Source organism: Chaetura pelagica, unplaced genomic scaffold, assembly GCF_000747805.2.
Source record: "Chaetura pelagica isolate M959 unplaced genomic scaffold, ChaPel_1.0 scaffold1048, whole genome shotgun sequence".
Lineage (NCBI taxonomy): Eukaryota > Metazoa > Chordata > Aves > Apodiformes > Apodidae > Chaetura > Chaetura pelagica.
In genome coordinates this window covers 799,565-819,475 of record NW_009954300.1, presented here as the reverse complement: position 1 = coordinate 819,475, position 19,911 = coordinate 799,565, and the positions used below count along the sequence as shown (strand labels likewise).

Here is a 19,911-nt window from a genome sequence, read left to right as displayed (position 1 = left end):
CGGGCCCCGCCGGCAGGTGTCGCCGCGGAGCCGGGCTGGGCTGGCGGCGCGGGGCGCTGCCTTGGCCGCTGGTCACCGTGCAGCTGCAGTCCCTTCTGCAGATTCTGGCGCAGCTCTGTAGACTTTAGTTGTACAGGCTGATGACTCCCTGGCAAACTGTGTAACACCCTTTATTTAATGTTCTGGATTTTCAGGTTGTGTCACATGATTCAGCATGCACTTTTTTAAGAAAAAGTCTATAGCTTTACGCAGGCATAGGTTTTCTGCCACTCTGGAAATTAAGTTTTAAACGAAAGAGGGGGTTGAGTTGCCTTTTTCTTTTTTGGGATGGGGAAGGTGGGCAGTTGGGGGGTCTGAGAGTTTATTTTCACACACTCCCCCTCCTCTTTTTGTATGCTCCTTTAAACAGGAACAGGCAAATCACAAGAAGTTGTGCAATAAGTACATTAAATGTATTAGTATAAGTTACATATTAATTATATTAATAAATCTTCTCTCTTTTGCTTTGCAGACCAGAATCTGTAGAAGCTAGCCCCGTGGTAGTTGAAAAATCGAACAGTTATCCGCACCAGTTGTATACCAGCAGCTCGCATTCACACAGTTATATTGGTTTGCCCTATGCAGTAAGTTTCCTCCTCAGTATTCTGTATAAAAGAGATGATGTAAAATCTGGTGGTTTTAACTGGAAAAAAACCTCATTCATACTGAAATTTTTATATTTTGATGGCAATTGGGCAAGTTGACTGAAGATGATTGATAAGCAGAATACATAAAGTAGTACACTTTTATGTAAAACGTGGTTGAGAAGGTAAAAATAAGGAGTGAGCAATGACAAAAACAAAATTGTAAACTGTTACTAAAAACCAGGAAGTCTCTAAAGTTCTTAACCGAGTGAATTCCTACACTTTTCTCTTAGATGGGCATACACTGATGGTTATTTAAGAGCTATAACTTGCCTTTTCTCAAAAATCTAGGACCATAACTATGGTGCTCGGCCTCCTCCAACGCCTCCAGCTTCTCCTCCTCCATCAGTGCTAATAAGCAAGAATGAAGCAGGCATATTTACCACTCCCAACTTTGATGAAACCTCTAGTGCTACTACCATCAGTACGTCAGAGGATGGAAGCTATGGAACTGATATTACCAGATGCATTTGTGGCTTCACACATGATGATGGATATATGATCTGTTGTGATAAATGCAGGTAATGAATATTAAGTAAATTTAAAAGGTTAAAAATTAAACTTTACAGTTCAAGCTGCACTGGTGTTCTAATTATGTTGTCATAGGAAATTTCATTCCATCAAAACAGTGTTTGAAGGTAGTCTGGCTTTCTAACAAGCAGAGTTGGTCAAGGCCAGTGTGTATTTTATGCTTTAGTCTGTCGTGACTGCTTGTATTAATTTGTTCATGTCTTTACTTATTTTTATGGCTGATTAAAACATTAAATTCCGTTCTTTTGTCTGCTTACATAACAAGCTTGTTAGTAATTTTTGATGGCCCTGGATTGATAACTTTTTCCCTTATTTTGAAGTGTGCTTAGATGTTCTTTCAGCAGTGGAGCTGTAGGCTTTTCACCAGTTAGGTACAGTCTGCTCCTTTTGAAGAAGATACTCTCTGTGAGGATTTGGAGAGAGTTGTGATAAATTCACAAGTGGGAAGATAATTTCTGTGTCCCAGTTCCTTCTAGCAATGTGGGGATGAGAATGAGCTACTGTCCCAGGTTAGCCTCCAGTCTGGCAGCCTTCAGCCTCATTTCTCTAACTGTGGGAAGAAGTTGAAACTATTCCTGTGCTGCACAACTGTGCTTTCAGTCATGTGGAGTGTGTGTATAAAAACATACATTTATGTGTTTCATTAAAACTAATAAACAGAAATGTGTATTTTTATAAGTATTTATAGATAATATATATATATTAATAAAAGGAAAACAAAAGTTTAAAAACAAAACTCCCTGTTACTGTGTAAAGCGTAAGTTTTGTTGCTGAGGGTATTTGTCTCTGTTGTGTTCTTTACTGTGACAATTTACCGTTTTTTATTTCCAGTGCTAGAGAAAAATTTCCAAGAGGGAAAATGAGTCTAAAGAAGGAGAGAGACACCAGGAGACAGCCACAAGATTGGAATTACAGTGATCAGTGGAATAGAAAATCAGCTAGCAGAGTGGTGGCGAAGACAATGATTGATATGTAGTTTTAGGCAGTACTCAATCTGAGTAAAGATCATGATGAAAAAAGAACAGCTCTCTGTGTATATTATGTACACAATTTTTAAAGTTTTATTTAAAATTAAAAGGGTGGTTTTTGTTTTTTGGTTCTTTTAGTGTCTGGCAGCACATTGACTGCATGGGGATTGACAGGCAGCATATTCCTGACATATATCTGTGTGAACGTTGTCAACCGAGGTGAGTAGTTTTGTTGATTTTGAACTCTAAATACCTAAAATAAGCAGAGAATATAAAAAGAGGAGGTACTGAAACAAGCAGATAAAACACAGGCCATGTGGCATAATGCTGACAGTTTGTATTAAAGGAGCTGCACTTCTGATGCAGATGATCTTGCTGGTCTCCATTCCCTCCCTTCACTGTAGTCATTGTTTCACCTCATTTGGCAGCAGGGATAAACCCTTGAAATGCTTCTTGAAATTGCAGTGGTTCCTGGACCCTTTCTTAAGCTGACTGAGACATAGACAATCCATTCCATATAGTGTATAATGGCTGTCACACCTTGAGAACCTTTACCAGCAGTGTTTTCAGGCCAGCTGCCCCATAAATATTTTTGAGTGTCTTTTGTTGTAATGGCCTTGTTCCAATGTGCTGCAATGCTCACTTGGAGGGTTTCTTGCTCTGGTGAGTATTTGTATGCCACCCCCCCAAAATGTGAAGTTGTATGACATGACAAGGAGGGTGTTTTGTTCTGACTGTATGATAGGTAGATTATACCTGACTGTCATCATAGTTGTCCTGTAGTGTAAAGCATAAAATGTTACTTTGCAGATTTTTAATCAGTGAAAATAAGATTTACCTATAAATTATTCTTTTATTTCTGAAAAATGGTTTGGACCTTGTTATTGTAGGGTATTTGTTTTGTATTGTATTGTGGCAATAGTTTTGAAGAATCTGTAGGAAAATGTTTTAATGTCTTGACCAACTGCCAGTCTTTCTTCTGAGCTATCAGGTTTTGTTATATTTTCAAATGATTTGGAAACCTTTGTGTGTGCTGTGCATTAAAATGGAATGGAACAGTGCACAACTGGTGTGTTTCTATCGAAAACAGTAACCATTAAAAGGTCTGATTTAATACTTAATGCATTTGATGCATAAGTTTAAGGAATGGCATAAATGTTTTATTTTTTATTTCAGGAGTTTAGATAAAGAAAGGGCAGTGATGCTGCAGCGAAGGAAAAGGGAAAATATGTCAGGTGAGTAAACCTTAAAGACTTTTCCTTAGTAAGGGCTATAAAATAAGTATGTATCAACTGTATAGACTTGAGAGTGTATACACAGTTCCTGTAACTTTGGCGTGCAGGGTTTGGTTTATCAAGGCCTTTTACTTGACTTTCCCATTGTTACGATAACATTGGGTCAGAATTGTTGCAGTTAGTGTTTTATTAAAGGTTGTCACCAGTGTCTTTTTTCTTGCCATTGTGGAATAATTCAGTCTGAATATTATTTCATAATAATTAATGTAGCTTTTATAATAACTAACCTCCTTTGATTAAGCTACTGAAGATAAGATGGAAAAAGTTTGAGTTTCTTCTGTAATGAGGGAATTGCTAAGTTGTCTTTATTTTTGGACAATAATTATTCTGCAGCTCTGTCCTTTTTTCCATCATACTATAAACTACTCAAATCCTCATACTAACTAATCTCTTAAAGCTGTACCACTGCAGGTGATACTCCTGTCTAAGAATTACATAATTGAGATTTAAAACAACAGCATAGTTTTGAAAGAGAATTCTAATTCTCATTTGCTGTAGATTTGAGTGTGCTTATTGGTATATTTTCAGTTTGTTTTGACGGCGAGAAAAATTACTGAGATTAGGTAGTACAATCTTAAAGCATTTTGAGGGGTTTTTTTTGTCCTTTGATAACTTGAGGCTTGTAGTGCAAGTACTTATTTCAGTATCTATGTATTTCATGAAATCAGCTCTCCTGTCTTTTGAAGACTTGCAAAACTCAGCTGGCCTAACTTGTCAGGAGTTCTGCCCAGGCTTTACTGGGTGGAGTAGTCGATATGCCAGAGGGACAAGATGCCACCCAGAGAGACCTGGACAAGCTGGAGAGGTGGGCCCAGGTGAACCTCATGAGGTTCAACAAAGCCAAGTGCAGGGTCCTTGCACCTGGGCAGCTGGAGATACAAACACAGGCTGGGGGAAGACATGCTAGAGAGCAGCCCTAGGGAAAAAGACCTGGGGGTACCAGTGGATCAAAAGCTGGACATGAGCCCCCAATTTGCAGTTGCAGCCCAGAAGGCCAACTGCATCCTGGACTGCATCAAAAGAGGTGGGGCCAGCAGATCAAGAGAGGTGATTCTGCCCCTCTACTCTGCCCGGGTGAGACCTCACCTGGAGTACTGTGTCTAGCTCTGGAGTTCCCAACACAAGAAGTATGTGGACCTGTTGGAGTGTGTCCAGAGAAGGGCAATGAAAATGATCCAAGGGCTGGAGCAGCTCTCTTAGGAGGACAGGCTGAGTGAGTTAGGGTTGTTCAGCCTGAAGAAGAGAAGACTCTGGACGAATCTTAGAGAGACCTTCCAATCCCTGAGAGGGGCCTGTAGGAAGGCTGGGGAAGACTCATTCACAAGGGCGTGTAATGACAGGAGAAGGGGTAATGGTTTTAAGCTAGAGAAGGGTAGATTTAGGTTGGACATCAGGAAAAAGTTCTTTAATACGAGGGTGTGGTGATCATTGGAACAGGTTGCCTAGAGAGGTGGTGGAGATCCCATCCCTGGAGCCATTCAAGGTGATGCTTGATGTGGCTGTGAGCAATCTGTTCTAGTTGGAGATGTCCCTTCTTATTTGAGACTAGATGATCTTTTGAGGTCCCTTTCAACCCCAGACATTCTGTGATTGTATGATTACCAAAATGTGTTGTGGATTTCTTGATTACAGGTGATATTTCCAGGGTCTATGACAAAAGTAATAATTCAGAGGAAGTAATCCTCCTCAGTTTAACATATTACTTTCAAATCATGCCTCTGAAGTACTGGGGTATATACAAGTGTGTGTGTTTAAGATTTCTTTATAAAATATGATGTAGAAAAGGTCCTGCTGCCTATCTCTTGTGTCTTCAGAAAATTCTGAAGTGTGTGTGGCTCAATAGTGCATGGTGTAGTTGACACTTTTTGCTGCCTTAAGTCCCTTAAAGGCATTAAGTACTTACTTAGAACACCACCATTATTCTCTATTTTGTCTGTTTTCATTTGAACAAAGCTAAACTTACTTTGCAAAGTTTTGGTTGACCTGCTGGAGAGTACATGTTTGGGTTTTTTTAGAATTTAAGATTCATTTTTGCTGTTTCTATTAAAATAATAGAACAAGTAGACTTAAAATTAATTTGAAGCTAATGAGTTGTGTAAGGAGTGTGATGATATTATAAGGATGAACTTGAATTTAGATGTAGGATAGGGGAAGTTAATGGTCTGACAAATCCGTTCATTGGATTTGTAGCCACACTATCTGGCCATTTACTAAACTTGAGAGAGGTCAAAGGTTGAAGAGATCGCACCTTTGAAGTTAAGTGCTCAGACCTCCTTAATCCTGATGAGTCTTTCAAATTTGCTCCATGCATTCAATAAGAAAACAAAAAGGTAAATCTGGAGTATCAGAATGGAGTAAAGACAAAGACCAATTCTAATCCTGTTGAGTCTAAGACTCAGTTGAAGTGCAAGATGAGTTCCTGTGATTTATGATGCATGGCTTGAAATGAATGTGTGCTTGCATCTCTAGTTAATTTTCATTTAGCCAGTACATTAGCTTAGCTAAATGCATTATTTGTATGTTGACTGATTTTGCATGGTTCAGTCAGACTTCAGGTGATTCTGGTTATGAACTGTATACCATGAGACATCAGTAAAAATTGGCCCATTTTCATAGGTGATTCCAAGTAGGAAAAGCAAAAGTGGCATAAATATGAATGTATGTGTCAAACATTAAGTATTCAGCAGCAGGTGAATGTTACTTGTAACTTATTGTTAAATTACAGGTTTTTGCTTAAAGGTAAGATTGGGTTATTTAGATGTTCTTTGAGTAAGTGTGTGTGTGTATATATGTATATATAGGGCTTTTTTTTTTTAGGCTTGTCATTTAGATATGAGAATACAGTATAATGGTTTCTATTTTCTTTAGTGCAGGTATGAGGCCTGTGGTTGTATGTGGCGTGGTGGTGGTTTTGTTGTTCTGGAATAAAAGTGTAATTCTCATGCAGCTTACTGTGGATTTAATTGCTTACTATGGCTTAGTGGAGTAAGCACCATGGTTAAGCCTCTGGTTTAGTATGCAGGACACTTTTTTTTTTCTTAAGAAATTTATAAAGATGTGTAACTTGTTTAAGGATGTTGCTTCAAGCTGTCTGGTCTTGAAATTGATGCTGATGAAATCACTTGCTGCTTATAGGGAAATGAGTCTGGGCCTATAACTTCTTGTGAAATCTGGAGAGTTTGTATCGTGCCTTCCAAGATAAAAAAATCTTCCTGTGGTGTGCTTTGCTGAGGCTCTTCAAAGTGAAAGCTTGTTATGTAGGTTAGGAAGGAGTGTCTCAAAACAACTCTTGTGTAATTACATGTTAGGTTGAGGTAATTATTCTTTACAGTAAGCTGGGGCACAGTGTTAGACAACAATATTGAAATGTTGCTTCCCTAAGGAAGGCAGTGTTTTGTGGGGTTTTTGAGGGGGTTTGAGAGGAGGGAGAGGAGAAATGTTTAGCTGTGATGTAATTGGACAACATAATGGCTCTGTAAACACTAGTGTATGGACTACAAACATTGACCATTTCTAGAGGGCCTCAGGTTTTCATTTCTCATTTGTTTTTTCTACTATTCTTTTATCTTTGATTAGACATTTCTTCTATGTGTTTTTTAATGCTAGTTCAGAAAATAGTCCCAGCAGAGAATAAAAATGTAGAAAACATCATCAGCTCCTAAATATATAATTATGTGCCTAATAAATTGTTCAAAAGAAAAACTAAGATGGTAAAACTGGATTACTGTGCACAAAAGAATCCTGTTAAGGCATGTTGTGGACAAGAAAAATCCAGAGTAACCAGTAGCTGGAGTTCTTTAGTTAAGAAGGTTTCAAGAATTAGGACTAGTGCACTGATTAAAGCAACATCCTTCTGAGCTCAGAAGGAATGTTTTCTCTGCTCTCATTAAGTGTTTGTAAAGTCTGCTTCTGTGCAGTTTCAGGAGAACTCTTGCTTAGTGTGAGGTGTATTTACTGAAGGCAGAATATTTGAAAAAGCTGCTAAAATGTGAGAAGTCTGTACTGAGCACGTGTGAACAGCAGTCTCATATCTGTGTGCACCATCTCTCTTCCAAGCCTCCCCACACTTCATAGCCTTTCATCTTGACAGAATTAGGGTAATCCTGTGTCAGGTCGGGAAATGTATTTGTCTGACATAAATGCTGATGTATGTTAAATTTCAGCGTTTCGCTTTTAGGTCTGCGGGCACACAGCACAAAGAAAAAATATCTCAGTTCCTGTGTGATCTTGTTTTAACAAGTAAAATAGACTTCCCTTTTCTTCCCTGAGTAGCAGAGTGTTAGTGTTAGGGGATTTTGAGGAGAGAAAACTTTTAGCTAAATTAACATATTTACTCTGAAAAAGGCACTTGACACTGCAAGTTTTCGGTGAAATAGTTGATTACGAGTTGCATGTGACTGATTAATAGAGCTTCACAAGAAGTGCTGGGCAGGCATTAATTTTAATCCCCTCTAGAATATAGTCGTCTGAGGGAATCCTAAAGCCACACAAGTAAAAGCTATATATAGAGTGAATGACTTACAAATACTTCTGCACTGTTTTTGTTCTGCCTATAATGGAATATGATAATATTATTCAATTCAAAGAATGGCATGAACCTAACATCTTTTTCCTACCTGGCATTTCAAACATCTGTTAATTACCAGCTTCTCATTGGTCATTCATTTTCATGCTGTTGCAACCATTGGTGAATTTTGCATGTGAGTGCTTGAAGCATTTGTCAGTATCCATTTTTCTTTTTTAAAAGCAGGTGCAGAGTAACTAGTGAATGTTCTTTCTCTTCAGTATTTGATTGTTTACAGAGTGTTCTTTGCTTTAAAGATGGGGATACCAGCGCAACAGAGAGTGGTGATGAGGTTCCTGTGGAACTATATACTGCTTTTCAGCATACACCAACTACAATTACTTTAACTGCTACAAGGGTTACAAAAGTAAATGATAAGAAAAGGAAAAAAAGTGGAGAGAAAGAACAGAACATAACAAAATGTAAAAAAGTAAGTGAATTTATTTCTTTATAACTCTGTATTTATAAATTATAGCCATGTGACATTTCTTGCCAAGAGATACTGGTTTAAAAAACAGGCTGTTGTTACTAACAATATTTTACTACCGGGGATTGCTTGTAAATTGTGCAGTCTTCTCTGCCTCCCCCCCTCAATATAAGTTAATACATATTTAGCTGTGAAAGTTCAATTTTTATAATTGGGACAGAATTTGTAAGGAGGAAGTGCATTTACTGGACCACTTCATATATTTAGAGGTGGGGTAGAACAAGCTTTGGATGCCCAAAGAAGAATTCTGTGTCTGAAAGTCTGAAGTTCTGGTTGGTTAAAGTTCAGAAGTGTTTGCTGTCAGTTGCCTTGATGCGACTTCATGTTCATTTAGTTGAGTTGAAATTGTGTAGAAGTGTGCTGTCAGGAAGTTAGCTACTAAACTACCTTGGTAAACAGGAGATATTGACATTATACTGTGTAGTTAAGAGTTGTAAACAATATAATATACGTGAAGGCAAATGCAATGTCAAGGAATAAAGTACATGGAATTTCCTAAACCAGTTATCCTTCCTGCAGTTCAGTTTCACTGGCTTGGATGAGAATTTTATCCTTTAAAACTTGGAAGTCAGGATTAGTTACCAATGTATTTTTAGAAATCTTGAGTTAAATGGTTCTTTTTTTAATTAGTGGTTCTGAATATAAATTTACTACAACACATGCTTCTGTTACCTTGCAACACTGTGTGAGATGATTTTAAAAAAAAATGTTGCAGAATAACAGACTTTGGTCAAAAGTTTAACATCTGTGACACCTTCTTCCCCCTCTCCTCTTTCCACAATAGCATAGTGAAGTATATGGGTAATTTACAGGTTTACCTGCTAAGTATGGGGTGTTCTGTAAGTAACTTTTTGGTTACTTTGCCTTGAATTTTAAAGTTCTAGAAAGTCATAATGTAATCTAGGAGAAAGGTTAGAGGTACTTGGGCTACTAGTTCCGACATCCAGTGTGTACTTAGCTTGGAATGCTGAACTGTTTTTTAAAATACATTTTGTGAGATGTAACCTGTTGTCTTCTTTGAGAATTCAATGTAGTTTATTCTGTTGTCATAATTTTGCATGTTTTATTGAGAATGGACCACATTCAGAAGTTAGTAATTTATTAATATATTTTGGGTTCTTTTAAGATGTTTTTCGTTTCCTCCAAAGAATATAACTATGTAATTTTGTTTCAGGCATTTCGAGAAGGGTCCAGGAAATCTTCAAGAGTAAAGGTAATGTGATTTTTGTTTGTGTTTTGTTTTAAAACTTAATTGTACATTACTTAAATATGAAGCATCAAGAGTGCAATTTGGGCCATACGTTAAGTGCTAAAATACTCTTGACAACTAATATACTGCATATGCATCATAGTAAGGTATTGTGCAAAGTTAAGTGAAATAGTATAGTATAAATTTTTATTTTGACAATACTTAGTTTTCAGGAGCCAGTGAAGGAATTAGGGCTTGTTACTTGCTATGCAAGAGAGTAAAGTCAGGTGCACACCTCATTTGAACTTATTAGCTCCAGCTTTTCATAGCCTTAAGCAGCAATATAATTAAATGGGTATATTGCATTTGAAAGCTAAATTAGGGATTCTGCTCTGTTGTACCTCAATGTATTCATCTGGTGGGTCTCTACTTACTAGTACTGGCATAGTTTGAGGAATCATGCTGTGATGTTTGCTTTGTAAAATTCAAGTGTTACAGCAGTTCTTAATTTTTCTGAGATAAAAATATGCATGGTGTGAAAACTAGGTATTTTCCATAGTTTATTAATCCTTGGGACACACAAAGTGGGACACCATTTGCACTTAAAATGTGTAAGAGTGACTTGTGAGTAGTGAAGACAGAATTGGGGAAGAAAAATCTCTTTAATTTGTGCTTTTTGAATATAGCATTTGTAAGGTTCCATTGTGTTTTTTCATGATTTTCTTAGCATCACACCTTTTTAAATGCTGTTTGTGTGTATGGTTCTCTTGATGCACAAAAGAATTGTAAACAGGTAAATTGAATGCTGAACTGCTTGCTGTTTTATTAATGTTTAATAGTGTCTCTGCTCAGGTGGATAGAAAAGGGAGCGTTGGTTGGCTGCTGCTGTCCGTAAGGAGCATTGGTTGGCTGCAGCCTGGCTGCTGCTTGTGAGGTCTGGAGGTACAATGGCACTTTCTTTAAAAGTGAAAGGATCTGAAGCACTGCAAAAGAAAACTGTTTAGTGAGAAGCAGATAAGGGGAGAAAAATGATCTGTGCAAAGCCTGTAATATTAGAGCCAGAACCTTAATGTACTAGGTTCAGGATTAGTGAAGTTTAGTAAGATGTGAAGTGGAAAAAGATACAGCATGACCCTTGAAAGCAGAAAATTAAGTTTGTGTATTATAGGATGGAAGCTGGAGTTCTTTATATTTGCATATGTTCACAGAAGTTGATTAGGCAGGAAGATCTGACTCTCCAACTCCTGCACTCATAGGTTGATGATACAGTTCAGTTGTGGAAGGAAACAATGTCAATCTCTGTTCTCTTCCCACTAAAAGCTAGAGTCCCTATTGAAGGGGCAGTGTGTTCCTGAACTTGGGCAATATTTATGAAATTACAGAATTGCTGAAAAGACAAATGTAATTCTATAAACTCAGTGTTTTTAAGCAATGCAGGATTTTATACTGGACTTGCTAATAAAACCAAACCTTTAATTAATGGCATACCTTTGCCCTTCATGTCTTGTTGTAGACTTAGTATTTTTATTTTGGTATCTTTTTCTTACCTTGTAATATCTGGCTCTTTATGTTAATTTTTAGGGCTCAGCTCCAGAGATTGATCCTACTGACAGTTCGAACTTTGGATGGGAAACTAAAATCAAGGCATGGATGGATCGTTATGAAGAAGCAAATAATAACCAGTACAGTGAAGGTGTCCAGAGGGAGGCACAAAAAATAGCTCTGAGATTAGGCAATGGAAATGACAAAAAAGAAGTCAGCACCAGCAATCTGATTTTCAAGCCTCCAGTAGAGGTAATGATCTGTTCCGTGTTGTTTTACTGCATGCTGGTTTTGTGCAATGATAACCATTGTAGATGCCTTTAGAAAAACAAAAAAAACCCAAACAAAAACCCAATAAACAAAACCTTCAAACCAAGCAAACACCAAAAAAAACCAAACCAAAAAACCAAAACCAAACAAAACCAATGCCAGAAAACAAACAAGGGGGGAACTTCACATTCATTTTCTGTATCTTGTCTCACCAGGTCTAAGCATCAGAGTTTTGACAGCTTCTTCAGAATTTGTAATTGATTTTGTGCATCATGTATCATCCCTGGTTATGTTCACACTTGCGTTCAGTTCTCATAAGAATAGCTAAGGTGTTAGTCTGAGCCTGAATGTTGGATTGTCCTCAAACTATCTTATGTGGTGGACATAGTGCAGTAAACTTTGCTGCTGTTTCTCTGCTTTGTGATAAACACTGGCAGTGCTTAGGGTAGATTGAAGCATTGAAGTTGGAATCTACTTTTTTTCTGCTGTGCATATCAACATGTTAGTTGTCCATGTTTTCTTGAGGTATAGTAAATGTTCTGCATGTTTAGATACTCAGAATTTAATTTCTTTCACTGGTTCATGAAGGATGTTTTTGATGGCAAGTGATATTCCAATGCTTTTTTTTTTTTTTTTAAAATCTTGAGATCCTCTAATTTATAGTTTAGGAAGAAACTGCAATGTCTTTCTCCATCCTTAATCTCAGTTATTTAATGACTTAAAATCAGCCATGTAGTAGACCATAGCATTATGTAGCAGAAATATCAAGGAGTAGTTACTGTAGCAGATTAATGGAAGCATCTTTGCTTCTTTTCCTGGAAGAGCATCATGGCATATGGGACACCCTCCTTAGAGGACTATCCCTGCTCACAGAGCCTGCTCACAGAGTAGAGGCTACTTCCTTTTTGATTGGGGATGGCATTTTTGAGAGGTGTGAGTTCACTGATTGTTAGGATATGTATTGGTTTTTAATTAAAAGCCATCCTTCAATCTAAAGATACGAAAATAGATTTGAAAACTCTTCTCAGGGTTCTTTTTAAAAAAAATATTATTATCCTGTTCTCTTTCTCCTTGAAAGAATTATGAATGTCCTTTTATGCCTTCATGTTTTGTTTTGATTGAAGAAACTGAAGCCTTTTGAAAGGGTTATGCAAAACAATGCAGTGATTCATCCCAGTAATGGTGAGAGTAAAGAGCAATAAGGGATATAGTACTTGAATTGTGAGAATATCTTAGTTTTCATGTACTGAAAGCAATAGCATTCTTTCAGATTAAGTTAATAACTACTTGAATTGGTAGGGGAACAGGACAGTTTGATCAAATCAGTCTGGAGGTTTAATTACAAAAAGGGTTTTAGTTCATATGGAATCGTTTAATAATTGTGAAAGTATAATCTATTTATAATAAATGCAAATTTGGTTAAAAATAATACTTAATTTATTTTTTTTTAGAGTTACGTGCAAAAAAACAAGAAAATTTTAAAAGCTGCTAAAGACTTGCCTCCTGATGCGCTTATTATTGAATACAGAGGGAAGTTCATGCTGAGAGAACAGTTTGAAGCTAATGGATATTTCTTTAAAAGGTTTGTTTATTGAATGTTTTAATAAGGTAACTGTTAAAATGCTGTTTTGCCAAACTTGCCTCAAGTACAAGTGGGTCTTAGTTCCCAGCAGTGTCTTGCATTTTGCTGTTGTCTGATGAAAAATAATTGCAGCTGGAATCTGGTCTTCCCCTTCTCTTCTGGATATCCTTACAGATCTGTTCAGCAGTTAGTTTCCTCTTTCTTTGTTCTTCCCTGGCTACAGGATTCCTGCATTCTCAGTTGGGTAGTTGTGCACCTTAAACCAGAGATTGGCAGGTTCTACCATCCTAAAATAATTCAGAAGGTAATGGCAAAGACATTCTCTTTTGTGAGAGAAATAGATTTTTAGTCTGTTAGGCTGAGAACGGGATTGAACACAGGTCAACTTGGGGCCATTTTACTGCCAGAGTTCTCTAGTTGGTTAAGTTAACTGAGCAGTGCATGACTGCTTCTTTCATTTTCAGTGCTGCCGTTAGCTGCACAGACACACCTACTTGGGAAATGGCAAGAGGCCTCTAGGAGGAGAGAGAACACAGAGCTTTTGCTCAGTAAAGATGGAAGGGTTCTCTAGCACTTGAAATAGCAGAACATAAAGCTCTTGGCAAAGTATTTTGATGCCCCCTTTCTTGAGGAGGGTTGGGTGCTTGCAATATTGCAGGTGTTAGGTGGGGATGTGGAGGTGTCATTCTCTACCCGAGTTTCATTTTAGGACCTGCCATAAGAAAAGTTGAAGAAAGATGAAGAATCTTAACCTTTTGTCTTCCATGTCTAGTGCTTGCCCTGTTACCATTCCTCCGTTTAGATCCTATGCAGAAGAATTACATTTAGGGCTATAACTCAACTTTTGGTGTTCTAAGAATACAGATTAGAATGTACCAGTTAGAATTATGAAGTTTAAATACAGATGTGCCATTCTCAGATTAACCCACAGATTTGGTGTATTGTCCCAAACATCATGTTCCAGAGCTAACTAATGTGAAGAACAGGTTATATTGAGTATCTTTAAAATGTTAAAACTGGTTTCCTTGGATCTTTTTCAGGCCATACCCATTTGTTTTGTTTTATTCCAAATTCCATGGACTAGAAATGTGTGTTGATGCAAGGACTTTTGGAAATGAAGCTCGATTCATCAGGCGTTCGTGTACACCAAATGCAGAGGTGAGCATGTACATAAAGTTAAATTGGGTTTCATTCACTTAAAAGTCCCCTATTCCTTGAGTAGCCCAACTGGTAACTTGAACAATCTCTACAATTTCTGTACAGGTACTTTAAAAAAAAAAGAAGAAAATAAAAATGAAAAGCAAAGTAATTCTAATAAATGTTTTCTTGAATATAGGTGAGGCATGTAATTGAAGATGGAACAATTCATCTTTATATTTACTCCATCCAGAATATTACAAAGGGAGCAGAGATTACTATAGCATTTGATTTTGATTACGGAAACTGGTAAGTATTTTTGCATGCCGTTCTAAAATACAGCTAATACTTAATATGTTGTGATTCAGAGTGACTTTTAAAAAATACGATTTGCCTTCTTGCATGCTTTAATACCATGGGCCTCCTTAAGTACTGTATTTACAGTTAGCAGTTGGGTGGAGGAGGGGCAGAATTTCTTCCATATATTTATTACTGCATATCTCAATGTTGCAGTAACTTACAAATTATGTGGAAAAGATACAAATTTAACTGAATTTGAATAAAGACATGCTATGAAAATTTATTGTATATAGGTGTCCCATAGGTGGGGAGAGTAGAGGGAGGAGAATCTAGAACTATTCAGTAATGCCCTATGCGTTTCAGAGTGCCTCTGTAGTATAACCTTAGGAAGACTGGCATTTTGTTGTAAATCATGTTTGTTTAATATATGTTTAAGAATGTTCAAGTACACTGGATGTTTAGTGCCTTAGATTCTATAGTCCTGTGACACATTTTCCTGGATACAAGTGCTGCTCCTTTGATGAACTGGGGAAAGCTCTAATAAGCTGTTGCCACTCACTGTCTGTAAGCATTGTTTTGAAATGGTAAAGGAAATAATTAGTTAAGTTCTATTCATATATATAGGAACTGTTATTCAAACATCACTTTGAAATGTGATGGCAAAATAAGGCCTTTGACTGATGCATAATGATTTCTCTTGGCTTGTAGGTAAATGTTCTATGGTACAGGTACATTGTGCAGGAACACCTAGGCTGACTAACATGGAAACTGAAGCATTGACCATGTGTTTGTATGTGCACTTGGTCAGGTTCAGAAGCAGTCCAACTGTTCCATGTTTTGCTACATGAAGTTAACACACTTTCTTGTGGTCTGCTCATAAGTCAGCTTGGATACAGTGCTGTGCAGACATGCCTTCACTACTGCTGGACCTGAACTAGTTATGTCCATAGAGTACCACCTGTATTAATCAACTTGAGTTCAGACTAGCTCAAGATACCTTGCACTGTTAAGTGTTGTAGGCTTACTTCTACATCTATCATGTGAAGGCAGCCTGAGAAATTTTACTTCTACATCCCTCACATGAAGATAGCTTGAGAAATTGCCTGGTTGATATTTTTGGGGGGTTTTGTTGTTTATTCTTTTAGAAGTATGTAGTAGTTGTGTTTAGTACTTACAGCCTGTGTCAAGTTTAATGTGTTTGAATAATAGTTCCTACATACCTAAGTGAAACTTAGGATTGTACAAATTACTTGAGTTATTTCCAGTGTGCTCATTCTGTGAATTGTCTACTGTCTTTTCATAAAGCATAATCTCTCTGCTTTTCATGCATCCTTTTTTTTTTTATTGTGATATTTATATTTCCACCCAAGATATACTTAGATTTTAAGTATCTTCTGTCTTTGAAGCAAATGCTAACCTCGAATTCAAAGCAATTTCATGTGACAGTCACACATTCAGTTAACCAGTAGATTAATTTTTTTAATTATAGCCATATTGTATATCTAATGTGAAATGTATCAGCTAGTGTGATTTAGTATTGAAAAGTCTCATTGCTCTACAGCTTAATCAAAATACACCTTCTTGCATTTAATTACTTCTAGTAAATACAAAGTGGATTGTGCTTGCCTCAAAGAAAACCCTGAATGTCCAGTTCTCAGACGTTCTGAGCCTACAGAAAACATCAATACTGGTTATGAGACCAGAAGAAAAAAGGGAAAGAAAGAGAAAGATGCTTCAAGAGAAAAGGAAACTCAAAATCAGAACATCACATTGGACTGTGAAGGCACCAAAATGAAAATCACAGATAATAAACAGAGGAAGCTCTCTCCCCTCAGGCTGTCCATTTCTAATAATCAGGTATTGACACAAAGATGATCAGAACAAAGAGCTTTCAAGCACATACTCTGATTTTGTAGTTATTAAAGGAATTTTAACAGGTCACTGAAAAGGGATATGGAGACTTATCAAAAATCATAATGATGGATAAGCTGTTAGCAGTTTTTAATACTACTTTCAGTTTTCCTTAGTATTTGATTGTACTTAAAAATACACTGGTTCCTATACCAGTTTTAACTACACATTTTTCCTCTGAATGTCTTTGTGGATCTCTTAATGTGAAAACGTGAAAATCATGGTTTTTCATGATGATACAGGGGCAAAGAAAAAGGATTTATTCTGAGATGGAGCCATTTCTAGTTCTTTTAACATTACTTTGGCATGAGGGAAATAAGGTAAAAATGAACATAGTGACCTCCAGTTTGATAAAATCACCAGGTTTTGCTGGGGTTTTAGTAGCTCAAAAGCTTAAAAATGTTTGGAAATCCAGAAGACATGGCTTGTGATACACAAATTATGATCTCCAGAGTGGCAGCATTTAAACTTTCTCATCTTAAGTTATGTTTATGTTTTTGTGTTTTGGTTTTAACAAGTCAAAACTGGTATTTGGAACTTTCTCCTGAGCCTTTAAGGTATTATACAGTGCTTATTTAAAACAGTCATGGCAGAACTTGTATTGGTTTTCAGAACTGAACTTAAAGGAATTGTGAGAAGAATAAGCATATTTAAATGTAGAAGCCAGTCAATTAATAGCCTTTTTTCTTTGGAGAAATACATAGGGCTAAGGTAAAGAGGATGTATGGGAAAATATAAATGTACTTTTAAGACAAATGTTAAAACATTGTCTAGTTCTTTATGTAAAAGTGAATGCTTAACTGTTCACTGGTTAGCCGACTTCTGTGTTTCCTTCTGTTTTGGCACTGTCATTACCTTCTGTAGTGAGATTTCAAATGGAAAATACTCAATAGAATATACCTCTCAGCTAAGAAGAGCTGTGTAATTGTTCTTAACATCTTTTGACTTTCATTCTATTTCACTAAAACTAAGGCTTTCTTTTTTTATGAGTATGTAATATAAAGCTTGTACTTATTTAATTGATTAGAGCTTGGCTAGATCAGTGGCCCATGTTAGTTGCCAGAAGTTTCTCTTGGTTTGGAGATTTAATTCTGATGGGGTTTTTTTGATGGTGGGGAGAGTGTATGAAATCCCAAAATTTCAGTAAGGTCAGTCTGCTAAAGAAAAAAAGATACAGATGTGTCTTAAGCTCAGAATGGAAAAGATGGAGTCAGGTGATTATATTTTCAGGTTTATACAAAGGTTTGAGTTGATATTGGTGGGTTTTTTTACATTTTTGTCTTGATTTATTGGCTTGGTTACTTTTGATGTAGTGATCTGCAGATTCTTAGTTCTTTATAGCATTTAGTTTTTCCTAGTTTGCAAGGTCTTAGAGCTTCTGTAAAGCAGTTATTTCCATCTTGCAGGAGCCAGATTTTATTGACGATATAGAAGAAAAAACTCCCATTAGCAATGAAGTAGAAATGGAATCAGAGGAGCAGATTGCAGAAAGGAAAAGGAAGATGGTAAGTTGGGAAGCAAGTGTCTGAAGTTGTTACTAAGGTTTAGTGACACCTGCTGTCCCCATGCTAATTGCTTCCTTTTTGTAGACTTCTGGAATCTGAGTATAAATGAAGTCAGATCCTTACACGAACTTCAGCTTAAAATGCAAGGGTTGCTATTTGAGACCATTTAATCTGGTTAGGTCGTTCCTTTCTAAGAAAAATCTGCTTTTATTGTCAAATATATCTTATTTTTTCTTTATTTCAAAAAAAAGATGTAGAAATAATCTAGATCTTATTTTCTTCACTCATGATTTTTGTGTTAGTTACAGCTAGTATTGGGAGTTAGGCTTTTTTGAATATGGGTTGTTTGGGTTTTTTTAAGCATTCATTGTGAGAGATACTTGAAATTACTAATTAAATTAAAAGCTTGGCTAAGTTGCATAATGAAATACTAATATTCGGAAGTTTAATTTTATTGTTTGTGCTCACAGAGCTTCTGATAAGTGATGTTCAAGGTAGCACCAAAGTTGTTTGCATCTGCACAGACCTTAAAATAATAAACGGGGATGGGATATACATTCCTTCTGGTTAATGTGTCCTGCAACTCTGTCAAAAACAAAGTTGATGAGACTTGTGCTTATTAGACATTGAGAAAGCAAAATCTACTCAAGTAAAATATATATGCTAATACAAAATCTGAAGAATGACAGAATGAGATCTAATACCAACAATGTCATGCTTTTGAGGAATGATTCTTGCCAAACACTGTTGGACCGTTTTGCTCCAGAGGATGTGCTGGCCTTTTTTGGGGGGAGGAGGGAGAGTGGGGAGGGGCACATTTAATTTCTATTCTTACTAAAGCAAAGCTCTCTGTGAAACTTAGTTACAGAAGAATTGCTGTAATAGTTAAAGATGTAATTATTACTCTAGCTGCATTACGAGGATTCCAAATAATGGCGAGTTTGCCTGTATTTTACTGAGCAGACAGGCAGGTTCAAGTGACAAAATAAAATTGGGTTCTTCATTCACTTGTATGAGCAATATATTTGCAGGTATTCTTTCTTTGGAGTAAACAACAGTGTTGCTATCAGTGTACTGTTGAGCTTCAGTCATTTATAAAAATAAATAAAATTAAGTCTGTAATAGAAGCCCCTAATTCTGCCACGTCTGTACTGCATTAAGCAAAGCTGTATGTAGGTGAAGGGGTCTGCCTCTGTACAGCACTAGGACCTGAATTACATATAGACAGAAAATCTAGCTTCTCTGTGTGACCTAATGTTACCTTTTTGAAATAGTGTTTCTTGAATGTTGATTGTATGTTTTGATGTAGTTGGTGACACTTTGAAAATTGGGTCAGAGGGTAAGGGAGCTTTCTGTTGTTGTTTCAAACATGTACCTAGTACTTCATATCTTTCTGATCGTGAGTGTTTAAATTAGTTTTTTAAATTTTATACATGCAAGTAAGTGGCTCAGAGCAACATGTTCTTTTTATGCTTACTGGCCAGTGATTTACTAGTGAATCACTATTTTTAGCAATTTTTTTAATCCAAAGCAGGACTCTTCTTATGTTTGTCAGGGTTGGTATTGAATGCAGGCCTTTATTCAGAAGTCTTTAATAATTGCAGTCATGGTAACATCACCCTTTCCTCTGAGCTTCTGCTGACATACATCTGCATATCGAGCTACACTGAAGATGTTCTGAAAACCAAAATTATTTACATATGCGAAAGATTATGATTGAAATTTGATTATTACTATTATTAAATCCCTCAGACAAGAGAAGAACGGAAAATGGAAGCTATCCTGCAAGCTTTTGCCAGACTAGAAAAAAGAGAAAAAAGAAGAGAACAGGCTTTGGAAAGAATCAGCACAGCAAAAACTGAGGTTAAATCAGAATGCAAGGAAGCACAGATTATCAATGATGCTGAATTTATTCAGGTAGTTATCTGGACCTTTATCTTAAAGTCA

At 36.7% G+C, this 19,911-nt stretch overlaps 1 protein-coding gene across 1 annotated transcript in view; it reads left to right on the top strand.

Moving 5' to 3' along the window:
- The window catches only part of KMT2E (lysine (K)-specific methyltransferase 2E), a 61,166-nt gene that overhangs the window by 25,552 nt on the left and 15,703 nt on the right, over positions 1–19,911 (top strand). Inside the window, 13 exon segments of the mRNA XM_010003848.1 lie at positions 512–623; positions 975–1,204; positions 2,321–2,401; positions 3,359–3,417; positions 8,299–8,471; positions 9,703–9,741; positions 11,299–11,511; positions 12,981–13,111; positions 14,152–14,269; positions 14,448–14,557; positions 16,150–16,405; positions 17,866–17,964; positions 19,717–19,881. Coding sequence (XP_010002150.1) covers positions 512–623; positions 975–1,204; positions 2,321–2,401; positions 3,359–3,417; positions 8,299–8,471; positions 9,703–9,741; positions 11,299–11,511; positions 12,981–13,111; positions 14,152–14,269; positions 14,448–14,557; positions 16,150–16,405; positions 17,866–17,964; positions 19,717–19,881 — 1,786 coding nt within the window.